General features: G+C 42.2%; 1 protein-coding gene across 1 annotated transcript in view; it reads right to left on the minus strand.

The window, feature by feature from the left end:
• The window catches only part of SORCS3 (sortilin related VPS10 domain containing receptor 3), a 601,251-nt gene that overhangs the window by 217,957 nt on the left and 367,347 nt on the right, over positions 1 to 15,947 (minus strand). Inside the window, exon 5 of the mRNA XM_057531046.1 lies at positions 6,791 to 6,864. Within this exon, the coding sequence (XP_057387029.1) occupies positions 6,791 to 6,864 (74 nt within the window). The remainder of the gene's footprint in view (positions 1 to 6,790; positions 6,865 to 15,947) is intronic.

A 15,947-nucleotide genomic window follows, 5' to 3' on the forward strand; every position in this document is an offset into this window, starting at 1 on the left:
AAATCATTCTGCCTGTTCCTTAGCTCTGTCTCTGTCATGGATAATGTATTAATAGCCAAAGGATGACTCGCCATGTAGTTCTTCTGGAACCATTGTTTAGGAGCCCATCCCTGAAGCAAAACAGAATACATTCCAGAACAGGTGAGATCTATAGAGTTTAAACTGAAGTAAAGGTGTAAGAGGGTTCACCCAGCCACATTATCTCAAGGTAATCATGTCCCATTTTCACTTCCTGCTTCTCTGCCCTATGCTTTCCACCCTCACAGCTGCTACTAGGCTGAGCTGGGTAAGTCTAGGACTCAGATATATGGGATTTTTGTAAGTGAAATTAGCACTTCACTGAACAGGAATGTGCACACTTGGCTCATGTGCACACACACACACACACACACACACACAGAGGCAATAAACAGTATTCTCACAAAGCAAAATCCTGCCATCAAAATGTAAAACAGAATAGAACAGAATGAAACAAGTTCAGAAAACCTCACTAAAAAACTCAGCAGCTAAAAACAACAAATATTTCTCATCTCACTGTTCCTATGTGTCAGGAATCTGGGCATGACTCAACTGGGTGCCTCTGTCTCAGCGTCTCTCACAAGGCTTCAGTAGATGTGCTGGCCAGGGCTGCAGACTCACCTGAAGGCTTGACTAGAGAAGGATCTGCCTCCAAGCTCACTCACATGATTGTTGGCAGGATTCGGTTGTTCCTCATTGGAACCAAGCTGTTGGCCTGAGGCCCTTAGTTCCCCACTGACTACTGACTATAACCTCCCTCAGTTTCTTGTCACATGGGCCTCTCCATTGGGCAGCTCACAAAGCAATTACAAGAATGCACCTAAGACAAAAACCATTGTCTTTTGGTAGCCAAATCTCCGAAGTGACATCTTATCACCTGTGCCACATTCTAGTAACTAGAAGCAAGTCGCTAAATGCAGCCCAAACTCAAAGGGAGGGGACTAAACAATGCATGGTCGCCAGAAGACAGAGGTCATTGGGGGCCATTTTGGAGGCTGCCTGCCACAAGAATGAAGTAAGTACTGACTATAAATAGACTCATACTTGCACATGTTTTAGGTGTGAATATACAACAGCACAAAATTGATATCTTTAATGACAGGTGTCAAAGATACTCAAATGAATATATTCTGAGGTAATTTTCTCCTTTCAGTGGTAATTAAAACAAAGTCATTAAACCCCAACAATCACCAATTCCCCCTCCTACATGTTCTAAGGGATATACAGCAAACAAAGATTGATTTCCTGGAGGGTGGGGTGAGAGTGATAGATGGAGAGGAAGAGGAGAGAGGGTAGGTCATTCTATATAAGAAAAGCTTATGATACTTGGGGAGGAAGGTGTGTGGGGATAGAGGGGTGCTCTGGAAGGGGATGTTCTGTGGACAATAAACCTCTGTGACTGAGAATAGTTTTAGAACCCATGGAAAGAGAAGGAAAAGTTGAGAAGGTAACTACCATGATGATCAAGATCTTGGAGAGACAGATATGCGCAAAGGACAGTTTTAGAAAGACTCACTGTGTGCTGTGTGATATAATGCTTCTTTGCAACCTCCTTCAAGAAAATGTTCAGTAAAAACCTACATTGCTCTAAAATGCTTTCAGTGTTGAATTTGGGTCATACCACTTGAATGTGACACTCTGTTGAGACTGGGGAAAACATAAATTTTTATTTGGGCTACCTAGGACACTGGTCCAAGAAAACAATCCTAGATATTAAGGAAATATGCATAAAATATTAACCAAACTGTTACTTATGATAGTGAAAAATACGAACATTTCCAATGTCCAATAAAAACAGAGTAATACAAAAAAAAATAGAGTAATACAGTATGTATCTTTACATAATGAAGAGTTGCATAGACAATTAAAATGATGGTTATAAAGATTTTATAATAACATAAAAATTGTTATAATAGCACATTAGGAGGGGAGAAGGGAGATTATACAAATTCACATGCAATATGTTTAGGCTACACATTAAAGAGCATAGGCACACAAAAAGAGACTGGGAAAAACAAGAACGATGAAAGATTGGAAAAGAAATATTGCAATGAAAGGGTTTTTTAGTCCATATCCTTCCTTTCTCCTTTAAAAGATATTTTCCTAGGACCTCCTATCTATACACACCAGGGAGGACACGTTTTGCTTTTCCATTCTCCCTACCCTCCCTCATGACCTTTCTAAAAGAAGAGAAAAGAAGCTGCTAGCAGAGCCATCGCTAGAAATCCACAATGAGGAAGCCGACCTTAATCAAAGGACAATAGAGCCCATCCCGACTGTCCCTACACACCAGCCACTCTTCAGCCTGCAACCAGGCATCACAGCAGCTCAAAAGAGCAGTCCACAAGGGACTCTCTCCATGAGCCCCCCTAAAGTGGGCTGATCTACAACTTGTTCTACATCTGTTGATTCTTATGGGGTTTTTTTTACTCTAAAGACCAGTCCATTTTGCAACCCAAATACTCCAGAAAAGAGGTAAGAGTTTAATTTCCTGGCACCTTAGTGTGTATTACTTTATCAGAACACTCTCCTGCAGTGACAGCAAGGAAGAAGAAATGGACCCTGATCTTTCAGGAGAGTGAACAATTAAGGGGAAGTTAGTAAGGAAGAGACATAGGACACATTCTATCTCTCCTTCAAGATATGGTACGACCAAATGCCATCAGGGATCAGAGGCACTTAGAGGCCAGTCCAGTTACACAGAGAACTCAGCAAGGCCTAGGATGCCTGTTCCCTCAATGAAAAAGAGGCCAGAAGAGGGTGAACACCTAGGGAGGGTGACGGGCTGCAGAGGCAAAGCCGTGAACCGTCACGAGTATTCATATTGGACGTGCAGCGAAAACAATCTTCCCACAGCAGAATGTGCCTGCCTGTTAAATATCTTCCAATGGAAGAGTGGAAATACTATTCATTTGTAGCTCAGTAGGATATTAAAACAAAAAACAAAAACAAAAAACCCCACTTTTTCCCTACAATAGCTCTGCCCAAGCAGAGACTAGAGAAAGATTACGTGACGCTACTTAGCCACTCTTGTGCTCTCCCTGCAAACTAAAATTGCTAAAGCAGTTGGGGTGATGAATGCGAGCATAATCTACCTGTTAACCAGGTATCAAATGAGTGAAAAGGTCACATATAAAAGAGTTTTTACGTCAGTCAGATTCTCAGGGCATGAGTTTGATGGCCCAGTCACTCCATGGTGTAAGATTCCTAGGTGACCTCTCTTGATGGCATTAGAACATCTGGAATTCATAAAGAAAATTTTATCTCTAGATGAAGCTTTTATGATTGATGCTAATGAATATTATGCCCCATGCCCTGTCTATACCCACAGGCACTGTGGGGCACTAAGGAGGAAATGGATAATCATGATAGCCCCTTATGATTCCCAATGCATTTTCACAGCCATTACATTGATCATCACTGTAGATGGTCGATTCTTCTCCAGCACACTTGGCAGAAATCTTTTCTGAATCACAGTGTTCTTCCCCACAAGTCCCTTCTAGGTTGCTACTTTCCGCCAATTGAAGGCAACATAGGAGAAGAAACCTAGCATTCGTGAAGGATCTATCCCTAGACATTTGAAAATCTCCAAATTATAGATAACAATATTTGGACAATATTTTGTCTGGTTAGCGTGTTCACTCTATTTGTCTACATACCACAAGATAAAAGTCTTTTATTTCAATGTCTTGTTTTTGGCATGACTTCCCTGCCCCCAGTGCGTCCCCACCATCCCTAATACCACTTCAGCCTGCAGCAACCCTCCCAAAGAAGCAGCTGTAGGGCTTTGGGTTGTTGAATTGTTTTGTTTTTACCACGTCAGAAGAATTTTGACTCCAGAAAGAGTGAGGACAATAAAGGTAGGTTGAGATGTGGATTCTTGGCAGTAAATTAGACCCATTCGATTGTTATCAGATGTCCACACGCAAACAGTCTCACTGGGAATGGGATTCAAATTTGCGTCCCAGAAAAATGACAAATCACTTATGTGTCACAGTCTTCAGAACTACTGGTAAAGATAGTATTTAAAGACATAACTTACAAATTATAAATCTGAAATGGTGAAACGAAATTGCCAAGAGTCCAATTTTGAAAGGATTATATCTGGTCCTTTCAATAAGCATATGAAACTGACAAGAAGGATATTGTTCCCGTTGCATAGATGCGGAAACCAGAGCTTGGAGAGGCGCTCTCTCAACCAAAGCTGTGCTCTACACCCTGAGAAATGCACACTTTGTCTTTCCTCAAGGAGGTGCCTAGTCGATATTTCCACTCCTAACCCATACAAGCCATGTCTCTCCAACATAAGCGCTTTCAACAGCCATGAATTCTGTCATTGGGGGGGAAAAAAAAAAGGTCTGTGTAAAATGAGCTCTTCCTCTGCAACTCCTATGGCACCTAAAAGAATAATCACGGCAATTATACATCAGAAACGGAGAAGTGATAATTACAAAAATGGAATTTTCAGCTTCCACTTGGCTAGCCAGCACAGGCACTAACTTTTATATTTCCCCATGGGGGCATATATGAAAGAAGCACAGAGTGGAGAAGAGGTGAAATACAATTGCCAGGACCTGGGGATTTATCCTTTCTGCTACACAAAGGAAGGGGGAAGGCAGAGAGCAACTGGGACATTCTCTTCTTGCTCCTTGCAAAACAAAGGAAAATACTGCCTTTCATCCACTTAATTTAATTTCCTTCAGAAACAATGACAAGTCCTATCCAGTCTACTGTACTTTCCTTCTCCGTCAACTTGACTTCCTAGTCGGCTAACTGCCTTACCATCTCAAGAGTTTGTTCCAGAAATAGCAGAGGGCTACTTTTTTCTTTTTGAGGGACTTCTGAGTGTTGGCACACTGAGAAACTGGTCCATCTTAGCTGAGCAAAAAGGCAGTAGTTATATAGCTAGAACATCAGAAAAACAAATATTTCCTTTTTCTGCCATAGTCTATTGAAAAAAATCTTAATACAATTCTAAATACGACCAAATAATAATTGTAATAATAGTTACAGACCAAATAATAGTTGGTCTGAAAAGGGAAAAATAACTGGGAATAGCCAAGGTATTGAGTCAAAAGCAGTGATCCCAATTCCCTTTTTTCTCCCAGTTCTTTGTGTATAATACGACACGGTTGATTTTCACAGTGTGCTTCAGCAATCATCATTTTAATTCTGGACAAAGTTCTATAGGTGCAGAGGGGACTGGGTGAAAACGCTGCTTCCAAAGATGTTGGTATGGTTGTATATATACAGGGATACATATACCTACATGACCACCACCCACACACACACCACCCCTGCCTTGTGAAAGGCATAAATGGCCATCTCGTGACTTCTTAAGGGAACTGACTAAGGTATTTAAAATGAGACATGGAAGAGGTACTACTTTCAAATACTGTTAATTTTTTTCTGTTTTTAATTAAGCACATAATTAAGCATATTATACACTTTGGTGTATGCTTCCTACATATATTTGGCCACCATTTCTGCCGAAATGAAAGCGAGATACAACTAAGAAGCATTTCATAGAGCAAGGAAGAGTAAAAGGTAAAATTATACCAAACCGAGTTTACTTTGCTACAACCAAGGTAACAACAGTATGCATGTATTAAAAAAATACCAATTAATAACAACACTTGCCCCTTGTACAAGAGTAAATCTGTTCTCCCTGATAATACCAACTAAAATTTACAACATAATATATAATGAAGTATTTTTCAATTAAAAAAAAGAATGGCATTTTCTGATTGGGGGAAGGGCTAATTCTCCATCTTAAACACGTATTCACTCTTAAAAGAGTTTTTCAAAATGTGCTCCACAGAAGTGGCTCTGAAGGATTCAGGTGTGACGTGGGAAAGGGATTCTGGAGTGAAATGAGTTTGGGAATCAGTGACTTTGTGTCTGGCAGCTTCCCTCCCTCTGGGCTTCTCCAGAGTCTTCAATATCCTAACGTGAATCCTGAGTCTCCAGGAGGGCAGAGTTAGATAACCGTTACCTAAAATTATGTGACCACAGAAACGCCTTTGGAAGGAGAAGCACCGTGCGGAACTAGTGTTCTTCAGACTATGTTTTCGGAATACTGCTTTTAGAATAGGTTCATAAAATATCTACTTTTTCCAAAAAGAAGGGAGACTAATACATAGCTAAGAGCGCCCCATCATGACCTTTTCATGGGGCTCTCCAGCCCAGGGCTTCTCACTTTAATATGCACATTAAATCACCAGGGATTATGCTACATGCAGAGTCTTGCTCAGGAAGTCTTAGTGGGGCCTGAGACTTTGCGCTTCTAACAAGTTCCCCGGTGATGCCGATGCTGCTGGTCCGTGAACCAAACTCTGAGTAGCAAAGGGCTAGGACACACATGACTTCACATGCTGAAGGTGGGGCTTCCCTGGTGGCGCAGTGGCTGAGAATCTGCCTGCTAATGCAGGGGACACGGGTTCGAGCCCTGGTCTGGGAAGATCCCACATGCCGCAGAGCAACTAGGCCCGTGAGCCACAGCTACTGAGCCTGCGCGTCTGGAGCCTGTGCTCCGCAACAAGAGAGGCCGCGATAGTGAGAGGCCCGTGCACCACGATGAAGAGTGGCCCCCACTTTCCACAACTAGAGAAAGCCCTCGCACAGAAACGAAGACCCAACACAGCCAAAAATAAATTAATTAATTAATTAATTTAAAAAGAAAATGCTGAAGGTGTCCAGGAACTATCCAGAGTGCTATGTTGTCTGATAATTCCTTACCCAAGAGGGTGGTGAGACTGAGGATGGGGCTTACCAGTAAAACCTGTTGGGTGTGATGCGTTCATGCATGAGTTGCCACCGTCTCCCAAAGTCCACGGAGCTGTAGAGCTGCAAAACAAGGAAGTGAGGAGAGCATAAGCATCAAGGGACACTGTTTAACAGAAATGCACGTGTCACCCTTCTGGAGATGAACATTCCAACCCATCCGAGTGCCTAAGGCACTCAAGTAGGCATCCATTCTATCCAAATATATGAATATGACTGCGCTATGCTTATCATGGGGTCTTCTAACTCAATATACATCCAAACAACTGACGCTTTGGAGCTGAGTGTAAAACCATTTCTGATGCCATCCATGTCTCTCCTTTAGGGGTAAAGCCTTTAGTAAATTATATCTACCTTTTTTCTTCAAATTCCAAGAAGTCTCTAGCTACATCTAAAACAGTTCAGCAACACTGAATATTTTAAAATATTTATTGAACAGCTCTTACATGAAAGACACTCTGGTGGATATGAAGATAAGGAAGAGGTACATTCTGTGCTCATAGGAAATATAACACTCATAGGTAAAAATGCTCATCAGCTGATATCTGAGCCAATATTAAATCAAAATATTGTGCTCTTTCAGTTTTATCTCTTAGTGTTAAATATAATATAATCTAAATGAAATGGTCTCTTCGATGCCACTAAGGTACCAGGCTCATTCACACTCTCATGACTTTGTAAGATGGCAAGGATAAGACGACTCTTGTGCCTAAGTGAAAATCACCTATCCGTGCAGGGCCAGCACAAGTGTGGCTTCCTCCACAAAGCCTTTTCTGACCTCTGGTCCACTCACTGTTCTTCCTTCTCAGTTCACTCATCATTTGTTTCCACTGAGCACTTATCATGGGATAAAATATGTTTGTGTGTTTCAGATTTGTCTGTATTATTTAGTTGTATTTATACTCCCTGAATACATACAGTGTTCACTAAATATCTGTTTCCTAAATTAGTAATTAAAACAGGCAATAAAGATGGACAGAAACTCATGGAATGAGAAAAAACCCAGAAGAGCCCCAGGACGTTAGAAAATCTGAGAGGCCAAACGACACAGATTCCACGTTCTCTTATTTTATGAATGCAGAGTCTGAAGGCTTTGTAACACATAAGGGAAAACCCAGCATCCCTTTAAGAGACTAGCCAGGAGTGTGGCCAGTTTATTTTTAATTGAATGCCTAGAAGTACAATATGTGAATCAGACTGATGATAATAATAATATAATTAGTAATAATTAGTAATAATAAATATTATTATCATCATCATTATTGTTATTAATGTTTGACTGTGTTGCTCTTTCACATACATTTCAGCCTTACAAGGACACTGAAGAGAAGGCAAGACAGTTATTACTAATGGAAACCCCTGCTCTCAAGCATTCTCTCATCCACCCAGACAGTTAACCACTCCCTCCCCGCTGGCATCACTGTGTTTACTATCAGCCTGCAAGAAGGGGTTCACAGTCAGCCATTACTGCTTGGCACACCTCTCTGCCCCACTAGACTGAGAGTCATAAGACGGGCAGAGATCATGCCTTCTTCACATTTGTGCGTCCGTGGTTATACAACGCCCGGCATGTAACAGAGGAGCACACAAAACTCTTATTTCACATTTAATGAGACTCAGTCTTGAAGAAGTTACAGTTTCGTCAAATGAACTAGGATTTAGGTTTTCTGAGGCCCTAGCCACCATCTCCTTCTATGCAATCACGATGCCTAGTACATAATGAGAACTCCATCATGTTTATATTTTTCCGCAAATGTTAACAACTAGAAAAACTGAGCAAGGCAGAAGTAGGTGGTCCTCAAGTTTATAGAAATGGGGTCAGGTGAAGGATATCCCGGTAATCATATCCCCAATAACTGCTTACCCACAGTGCTCTCCAGCGCACCACACCCAGGTAACGTTTCCATCTGTAAGTTTTGAGTCCATAATCTTAGAATGCACACAGAAATAATTTTTGTATGAACTTATGGTAATCTCAAAAAGCTTTGGGGGGCTTGGAGAAGTTTGGTCCCATTTCAGTTTCACTCAGGAAATGTTACTGAACATTGGCACCATGAATGAACTACGTTTTTTAAAGTCTCTTTTTTTGTCCAGTAAATAACAGATATGTTTGTGTGTGGTCATATATATATATATATATATATACACACACACACACACACACACACACACACACACACACACACACACACACACATATACATATAACTCAAAATAGTCTAAAAGGTAGTTAAAGAGATATATTAGCATTTCTATTTTATAGATGAAGACATCCATGCTCGGTTCTACAAAGTGACTATAGCAGCCGAATGGAAAACCAGGATGTCTATGCTGATGTAGCAGATGCCAGGTTTATACTACACCACACCAGCTCCACCAACTCCACCAACTCTCACAGTATTTATTCAAACCAGGCTCTTACTCCATGAGTAAGTACCAACTACTATGTGTGTCCAACTCTGCACATGGGAAAAATAGGCAAAACTACTCTGACCCTCAAATATCCATACAGGTCCACCACATCAAACGGGAAAATGGGGCAAAGGCTAAGGCTCTAGAAGGTGAGAGATGGGAAAGATAAACTGGGGTAAAAATGGAACAATGAGGCTTACTGAAGAAATATATTTTGAGCTAGGCCTTTGGAAATAGGTGGTGTGGCCCAGAGAGAAGGTGGATCGAGATTTTCCTGGATGGAAGAGACAATGAAGAGAAAGGTGTCAATATGGCTAAGGTCTTGAGCTTGGCTCTGGGGGAGCTTTTAAGAGAAAGGAGGGATGTGATAACAGTTGCTGGCCAAAAGCAGGTGGAGGTTGTCTGTCTGTCTGTCTCCCTATTCATCCATCCATCTATTTGCGGATATTTTTATATCTCTCTGTATGTATATTTAGATTGGAGAGGGGCTTGGGAGGAAGGAGAGGGTTTGTGAGGACCAGACCATCCCATTGGGAAGAACATATCCACATAATTTATTGCAAGAACTGAGTATTCCATGCAGGGTTTTAAGAAATGGATCACTTTCTTTCCCATGGCATATGCTGAGACTTCAGACAGATGTTTCTCAATTAAATATAGGAGAGACTTTGGTTGGTGCCTTCTAAAACCCAAAGATATCGATCAGACTCTGTCGGCCCTGCTTCCAATCTGAGCAAACAGAACCCCAAATTCCTTCAAATAAAACCCAGCACGATTGTGTCTTTCTCTGCTGCAAACTCTAGCAACAGGTCAGGCAAAAACCTTGAGGGTCACACCGACCCCTGAATCCCCCAGGGAAACCATCAGACCCTCCATCACAGAGGATGCTGGTCGTGGCAGAACGCCACCCACCACAGCTCCTGCTCGGGCGGACTGCTGGGAGAAGCATGGCTCCGCTCATCCCACGCACTTCCCAACAGAAACAACTAGAGCTCAGTGCCGATCTACTCATCCAAGCCTGTTCCACTTCCCGCCTCCCTGTCTCTGGTTTTGCTTTTTCAGCTTTTCAGTTTGACTGATGAGAGAAAAATCAAATTGAATTCTCTGCCTGGAGGCTGATTCAGATGAACAGAAAGAGCAGGCTCCTAATTCATTAAGGGCCTTGGCTTAGCTACCTTGTCTCTCAATCTACAGTAAGTTGCTGAGTCTGAAATGAACTGTATTCTCCCACAAGCTGAATCTTTGCAGCCTCTCCATCCATTCATTCATTCATTCATTCATTCACTAAAAGTGTATCAAACAACTACTATGCTTTAAGCACTGAACTAAGTGCTGGGATTACAAAGGTTAAAAATACCATGGATAAGTAAAAGACAGAAATCCAGACAATTACACTGCCATGCATTATATGTCATAGTATTAATACTGTTTATCTCTGCAATGGTAAGATTGTGGGCAATTGATATTTTCTTCTTTCAGTTATTGGGATTTTTAAAAAATTATTGTGAACATGTATTACTTTAGTAATTTAAAAAATGAAAGCTCTGACACTGAAATAGAAACAAAGCACATAGGCAATCACTCAATAGAAAGTGCTAGAAGATTGTTTAATGGTATGAAAATGTTCATTATATATTATTTATTTAAAAATATGTTACAAACCATGCATATATTGATGCTAATTTTATTTAAAGTATTGCATAACTTGAAATATATTAGTAGAGAATATGTCAAAATATTAGTAGTGGTTATCTCTGAATTGTGGAATGATGAGTAATTTATATACTTTTTTTTTTTTTATATACTTTTTAAAGCTTCCCATTATTTTTAGATTTCTTTACAATAGATATATATTATACTTCAATAGTAATAGTAACCTATGGTTTATTCTATTTGTATTTATGTAACAATAATTTTCTTTTTATAAATGTACATGTTATATTTATCTATCCTTTAAAAGACCAAGAATTAAACCTGCAATTTTTCCATTGGGGAACTGGAATTAGACAAAGCAACATGGAACTTTCCATAAAATGGTATTTCACAGAGGTTATTATTATGGATAGTAGTGAATCCTTCCTTGGACAGAAAATGTATTAGCTCACGCAGTGTTTATATAGTCCTGCATGGCTTCAACCCAAAGTGTTTCATGCAACATTAAAATAAAATGTATTTTCCAAACAATAAACATGTTTAAAACATTTCTTGTTTACACAAAGTTACACATGAGATGGTGTTCTCCTCCATATACTGCTTTATGCTGTCCCCTCCCTTCAAGGATGTCATTCTTGGACTTCTACCAAAGAACAATCCAGATCCCCTTCTCTCCCTTCTTCCACTATATGTCATGGTCTCATCTCTCTTAACAAGCACATATTAGTAGTGACATGCACACGCAGCACCCTAAATGAATCATCGGAACAGCTGGAAAATATGAAAGAGCACGCTCTTTTCCTTATTGATTCAGTTATTCGTTCCTTAATTATATCAGCCTGCCAGGGAAAAGCATCTGATAGCTGAAAAACTAAAGAGGCAATTTAATCAATGTAATATTCCACAGGAAGAACAACAAGTTGTATCTGGAAAGCTTAAGTTCAAAGAATAATACAACTGCATTAGGAGGTTATGGGTTGAATTATGCCCCACCCCCCAAAAAAAGATCTGTCAAAGTCCTAACTCCCAGTATCTCAGAATGTGACCTTATTTGGAAATAAGGTCTTTGCAGATGTAATCAAGTTAAAATAAGGTCAGGATGGGCCTTAATCCAATATGATTGATATCATCATAAGGAGAAATTTGGACACATAGACAGACAGACACAGAGGGAAGACAATGAGAAGACACCCAGAGAGAAGGCCATGTGAAGACAAAGAATTTTAGTTATGTATCTACAAGCCAAGGGATGCCAAAGACTTCTGGCAAATCACCAAAAGCTAAGAAGAATCGAAGCCTCCCCTATAGGTTTTAGAGGGCGCATGGTCCTGCTAACACCTTCATTTTAGACTTCTAGCCTCCAGAATGGTGGGACAATGGAATTCTATTGTTCCAAGTCATCCAGTTTGTGACACTTCATTATAGCAGCCCTAGGAAACTAATATAGGCATCTTACGCTTGCTACCAGGAGTAATAATGACAGATCTGGCTACATTTTTCTGTTGTTTTCTTGTCTCCACTCCTAGGCATTTAGTTGTAAGGCCAGAAGTCTTGTTTAGGACCAGACTGTTGAATCTGTGGTTGAAAACCAAACTCTCATTTGCCTATATTTCTCTGTCCTGTGCATATTTACCACACACCTAAGGATATTTTCTAAGAATAACTGTGAATTCATAAAGACCATATGGCAGTAACCAGACATAATCAGAAGGGGCAACAAGCTATACATTTTATAGCAGCTTTTGGTATTCCAGCCAGATTCCCTAGAGCCAGCAGATCTCCCATGTAGAGGGAAGGATGGTTTGGAATACATTTATATAAAAGCTCTCCCCTGTAGGCAAATTCAAACTTAGTGTGTAACTGTCCCGATTTTTTGCTGAAAACCCATGGAGTTTAGGTAGCATTCCACTGAACTATGGCCATGACAATCTTGGTCTTCCAAATAAAATGAGACTGGTTTCTGCTCAAAATAAGGTCTCTGCACCTTTTTCCTTGGTAGCCACAGAGCAAGTAGGAGGGCTTGGCTGGCTTATGCAGGGCTATAGAAAGGATCCCCTGGGTTGTGGTAGGCAGGAGAGAAACCAGGTCACATAGCAACAAAGAGTCCTTTCCAACCTGTGCCTCTGGCTCCTTCCTCAGATGTTCTCCAAAGAACTCCTTTCTTGATAACCAGGGGAAACAAATGCATCCAAGGTCCCTCTAAGCTCTGGAGATGTAGACAAGAACTTCTGTCCTCAGTAACCATTTTCCTTTGCCCTTAGGAGTTATAAGGCATCTACACCATAAAGATATTTATAAAAAGACATAGAGAGAGAAGATGGCGGAAGAGTAAGACGCGGAGATCACCTTCCTTCCCACAGATACAGTAGAAATACATCTACACGTGGAACTGCTCCTACAGAACACCCACTGAACGCTGGCAGAAAACGTCCGACCTCCAAAAAGGCAAGAAACTCCCCCCGTACTTGGGTAGGGCAAAAGAAAAAAGAAATAACAGAGACAAAAGAATAGGGACGGCACCTGCACCAGTGGGAGGGAGCTGTGAAGGAGGAAAGGTTTCCACGCACTAGGAAGCCCCTTCGCGGACAGAGACTGCGGGTGGCGGAGGGGGGAAGCTTTGGAGCCACGGAGGAGAGCGCAGCCACAGAGGTGCGGAGGGCAAAGCGGAGAGGTTCCCGCACGGAGGATCAGTGCCGACCAGCACTCACCAGCCCGAGAGGCTTGTCTGCTCACCTGCCGGGGCGGGCGGGGCTGGGAGCTGAGGCTCGGGCTTCGGTTGGATTGCAGGGAGAGGACTGGGGTTGGCAGCGTGAACACAGCCTGAAGGGGATAGCGCACCACAGCTGGCTGGGAGGGAGACCGGGAAAAGGTCTGCAGCTGCCGAAGAGGCAAGAGACTTTTTCTTGCCTCTTTGTTTCACTGCGCGCAAGGAGAGGGGATTCAGAGCGCCGCCTAAACGAACTCCAGAGAAGGGCGCGAGCCGCGGCGATCAGCGCGGACCCCAGAGACGGGCGTGAGACGCTGGGGCTGCTGCTGCCGCCTCCAAAAAGCCTGTGTGCGAGCACAGGTCACTCTCCACACCGCCCCTCCCGGGAGCCTGTGCAGCCCGCCACTGCCAGGGTCCCGGGATCCGGGGACAACATCCCCGGGAGAACGCACTGCGCGCCTCAGGCTGGTGCAACATCACGCCGGCCTCTGACGCTGCAGGCTCGCCCCGCCTCCTCTGTACGCCTCCCTCCCTCTCCCCGGGCTGAGTGAGCCAGAGCCCCCGAAGCAGCTGCTCCTTTAACCCCGTCCTGTCTGGGCGGGGAACAGACGCACTCAGGCGACCTACACGCAGAGGAGGGTCCAAATCCAAAGCTGAACCCCAGGAGCTGTGCGAACAGGGAAGAGAAGGGGAAATCTCTCCCAGCAGCCTCAGGAGCAGCGGATTAAAGCTCCACAAACAACGTGATGTGCCTGCATCTGCTGAACACCTGAATAGACAACGAATCAGCCCAAGTTCAGGAGGGGGACTTCGGGAGCAGGAGATATTAATTTTTCCCCTTTTCCTTTTTTTTGTGAGTGTATATGTATATGCTTCTGGGTGAGATTCTGTCTGTATAGCTTTGCTTTATAATAGCTTTATTTTACTTCACTATATTATAGCCTCTTTCTTTCTTTCTTTCTATTTTTTCTCCCTTTTACTCTGAGCCGTGTGGACGAAAGGCTCTTGGTGCTCCAGCCAGGCATCAGGGCCGTGCCTCTGAGGTGGGAGAGCCAACTTCAGAACACTGGTCCACAAGAGACCTCCCAGCTCCACGTAATACCAAACGGCAAAAATCTCCCAGAGATCTCCATCTCAACATCAAGACCCAGCTTCACCCAACGACCAGCAAGCTACAGTGCTGGACACCCTATGCCAAACAACTAGCTAGACAGGAACACAACCCCATCCATTGGCAGAGAGGCTGCCTAAAATCATAATAAGGCCACAGACACCCCAAAATACACCACCAGACGTGGACGTGCCCACCAGAAAGACAAGATCCAGCCTCATCCACCAGAACTCAGGCACTAGTTCCCTCCACCAGGAAGCCTACACAACCCACTGAACCAACCTTAGCCACTGGGGACAGATACCAAAAACAACGGGAACTACGAACCTGCAGCCTGTGAAAAGGAGACCCCAAACACAGTAAGATAAGCAAAATGAGACGACAGAAAAACACACAGCAGATGAAGGAGAAGGGTCAAAACACACCGGACTTAACAAATGAAGAGGAAATAGGTAGTCTACCTGAAAAAGAATTCAGAATAATGATAGTAAGGATGATCCAAAATCTTGGAAATAGAATAGACAAAATGCAAGAAACATTTAACAAGGATGTAGAAGAACTAAAGAGGAACCAAGCAATGATGAAAAACACAATAAATGAAATTAAAAATACTCTAGATGGGATCAATAGTAGAATAACTGAGGCAGAAGAAAGGATAAGTGACCTGGAAGATAAAATGGTGGAAATAACTACTACAGAGCAGGATAAAGAAAAAAGAATGAAAAGAACTGAGGACAGTCTCAGGGACCTCTGGGACAACATTAAACGCACCAACATTCGAATTATAGGGGTCCCAGAAGAAGAAGAGAAAAAGAAAGGGACTGAGAAAATATTTGAAGAGATTATAGTTGAAAACTTCCCTAATATGGGAAAGGAAATAGTTAATCAAGTCCTGGAAGCACAGAGAATCCCATACAGGATAAACCCAAGGAGGAACACGCCAAGACACATATTAATCAAACTGTCAAAAATTAAATATAAGGAAAACATATTAAAGGCAGCAAGGGAAAAACAACAAATAACACACAAGGGAATCCCCATCAGGTTAACATCTGATCTATCAGCAGAAACTCTGCAAGCCAGAAGGGAGGGGCAGGATATACTTAAAGTGATGAAGGAGAAAAACCTACAACCAAGATTACTCTACCCAGCAAGGATCTCACTCAGATTTGATGGAGAAATTAAAACCTTTACAGACAAGCAAAAGCTGAGAGAGTTCAGCACCACCAAACCAGCTTTACAACAAATGCTAAAGGAACTTCT

Source organism: Balaenoptera acutorostrata, chromosome 16 (genome assembly GCF_949987535.1).
Source record: "Balaenoptera acutorostrata chromosome 16, mBalAcu1.1, whole genome shotgun sequence".
Classification (NCBI taxonomy): Eukaryota; Metazoa; Chordata; class Mammalia; order Artiodactyla; family Balaenopteridae; genus Balaenoptera; species Balaenoptera acutorostrata.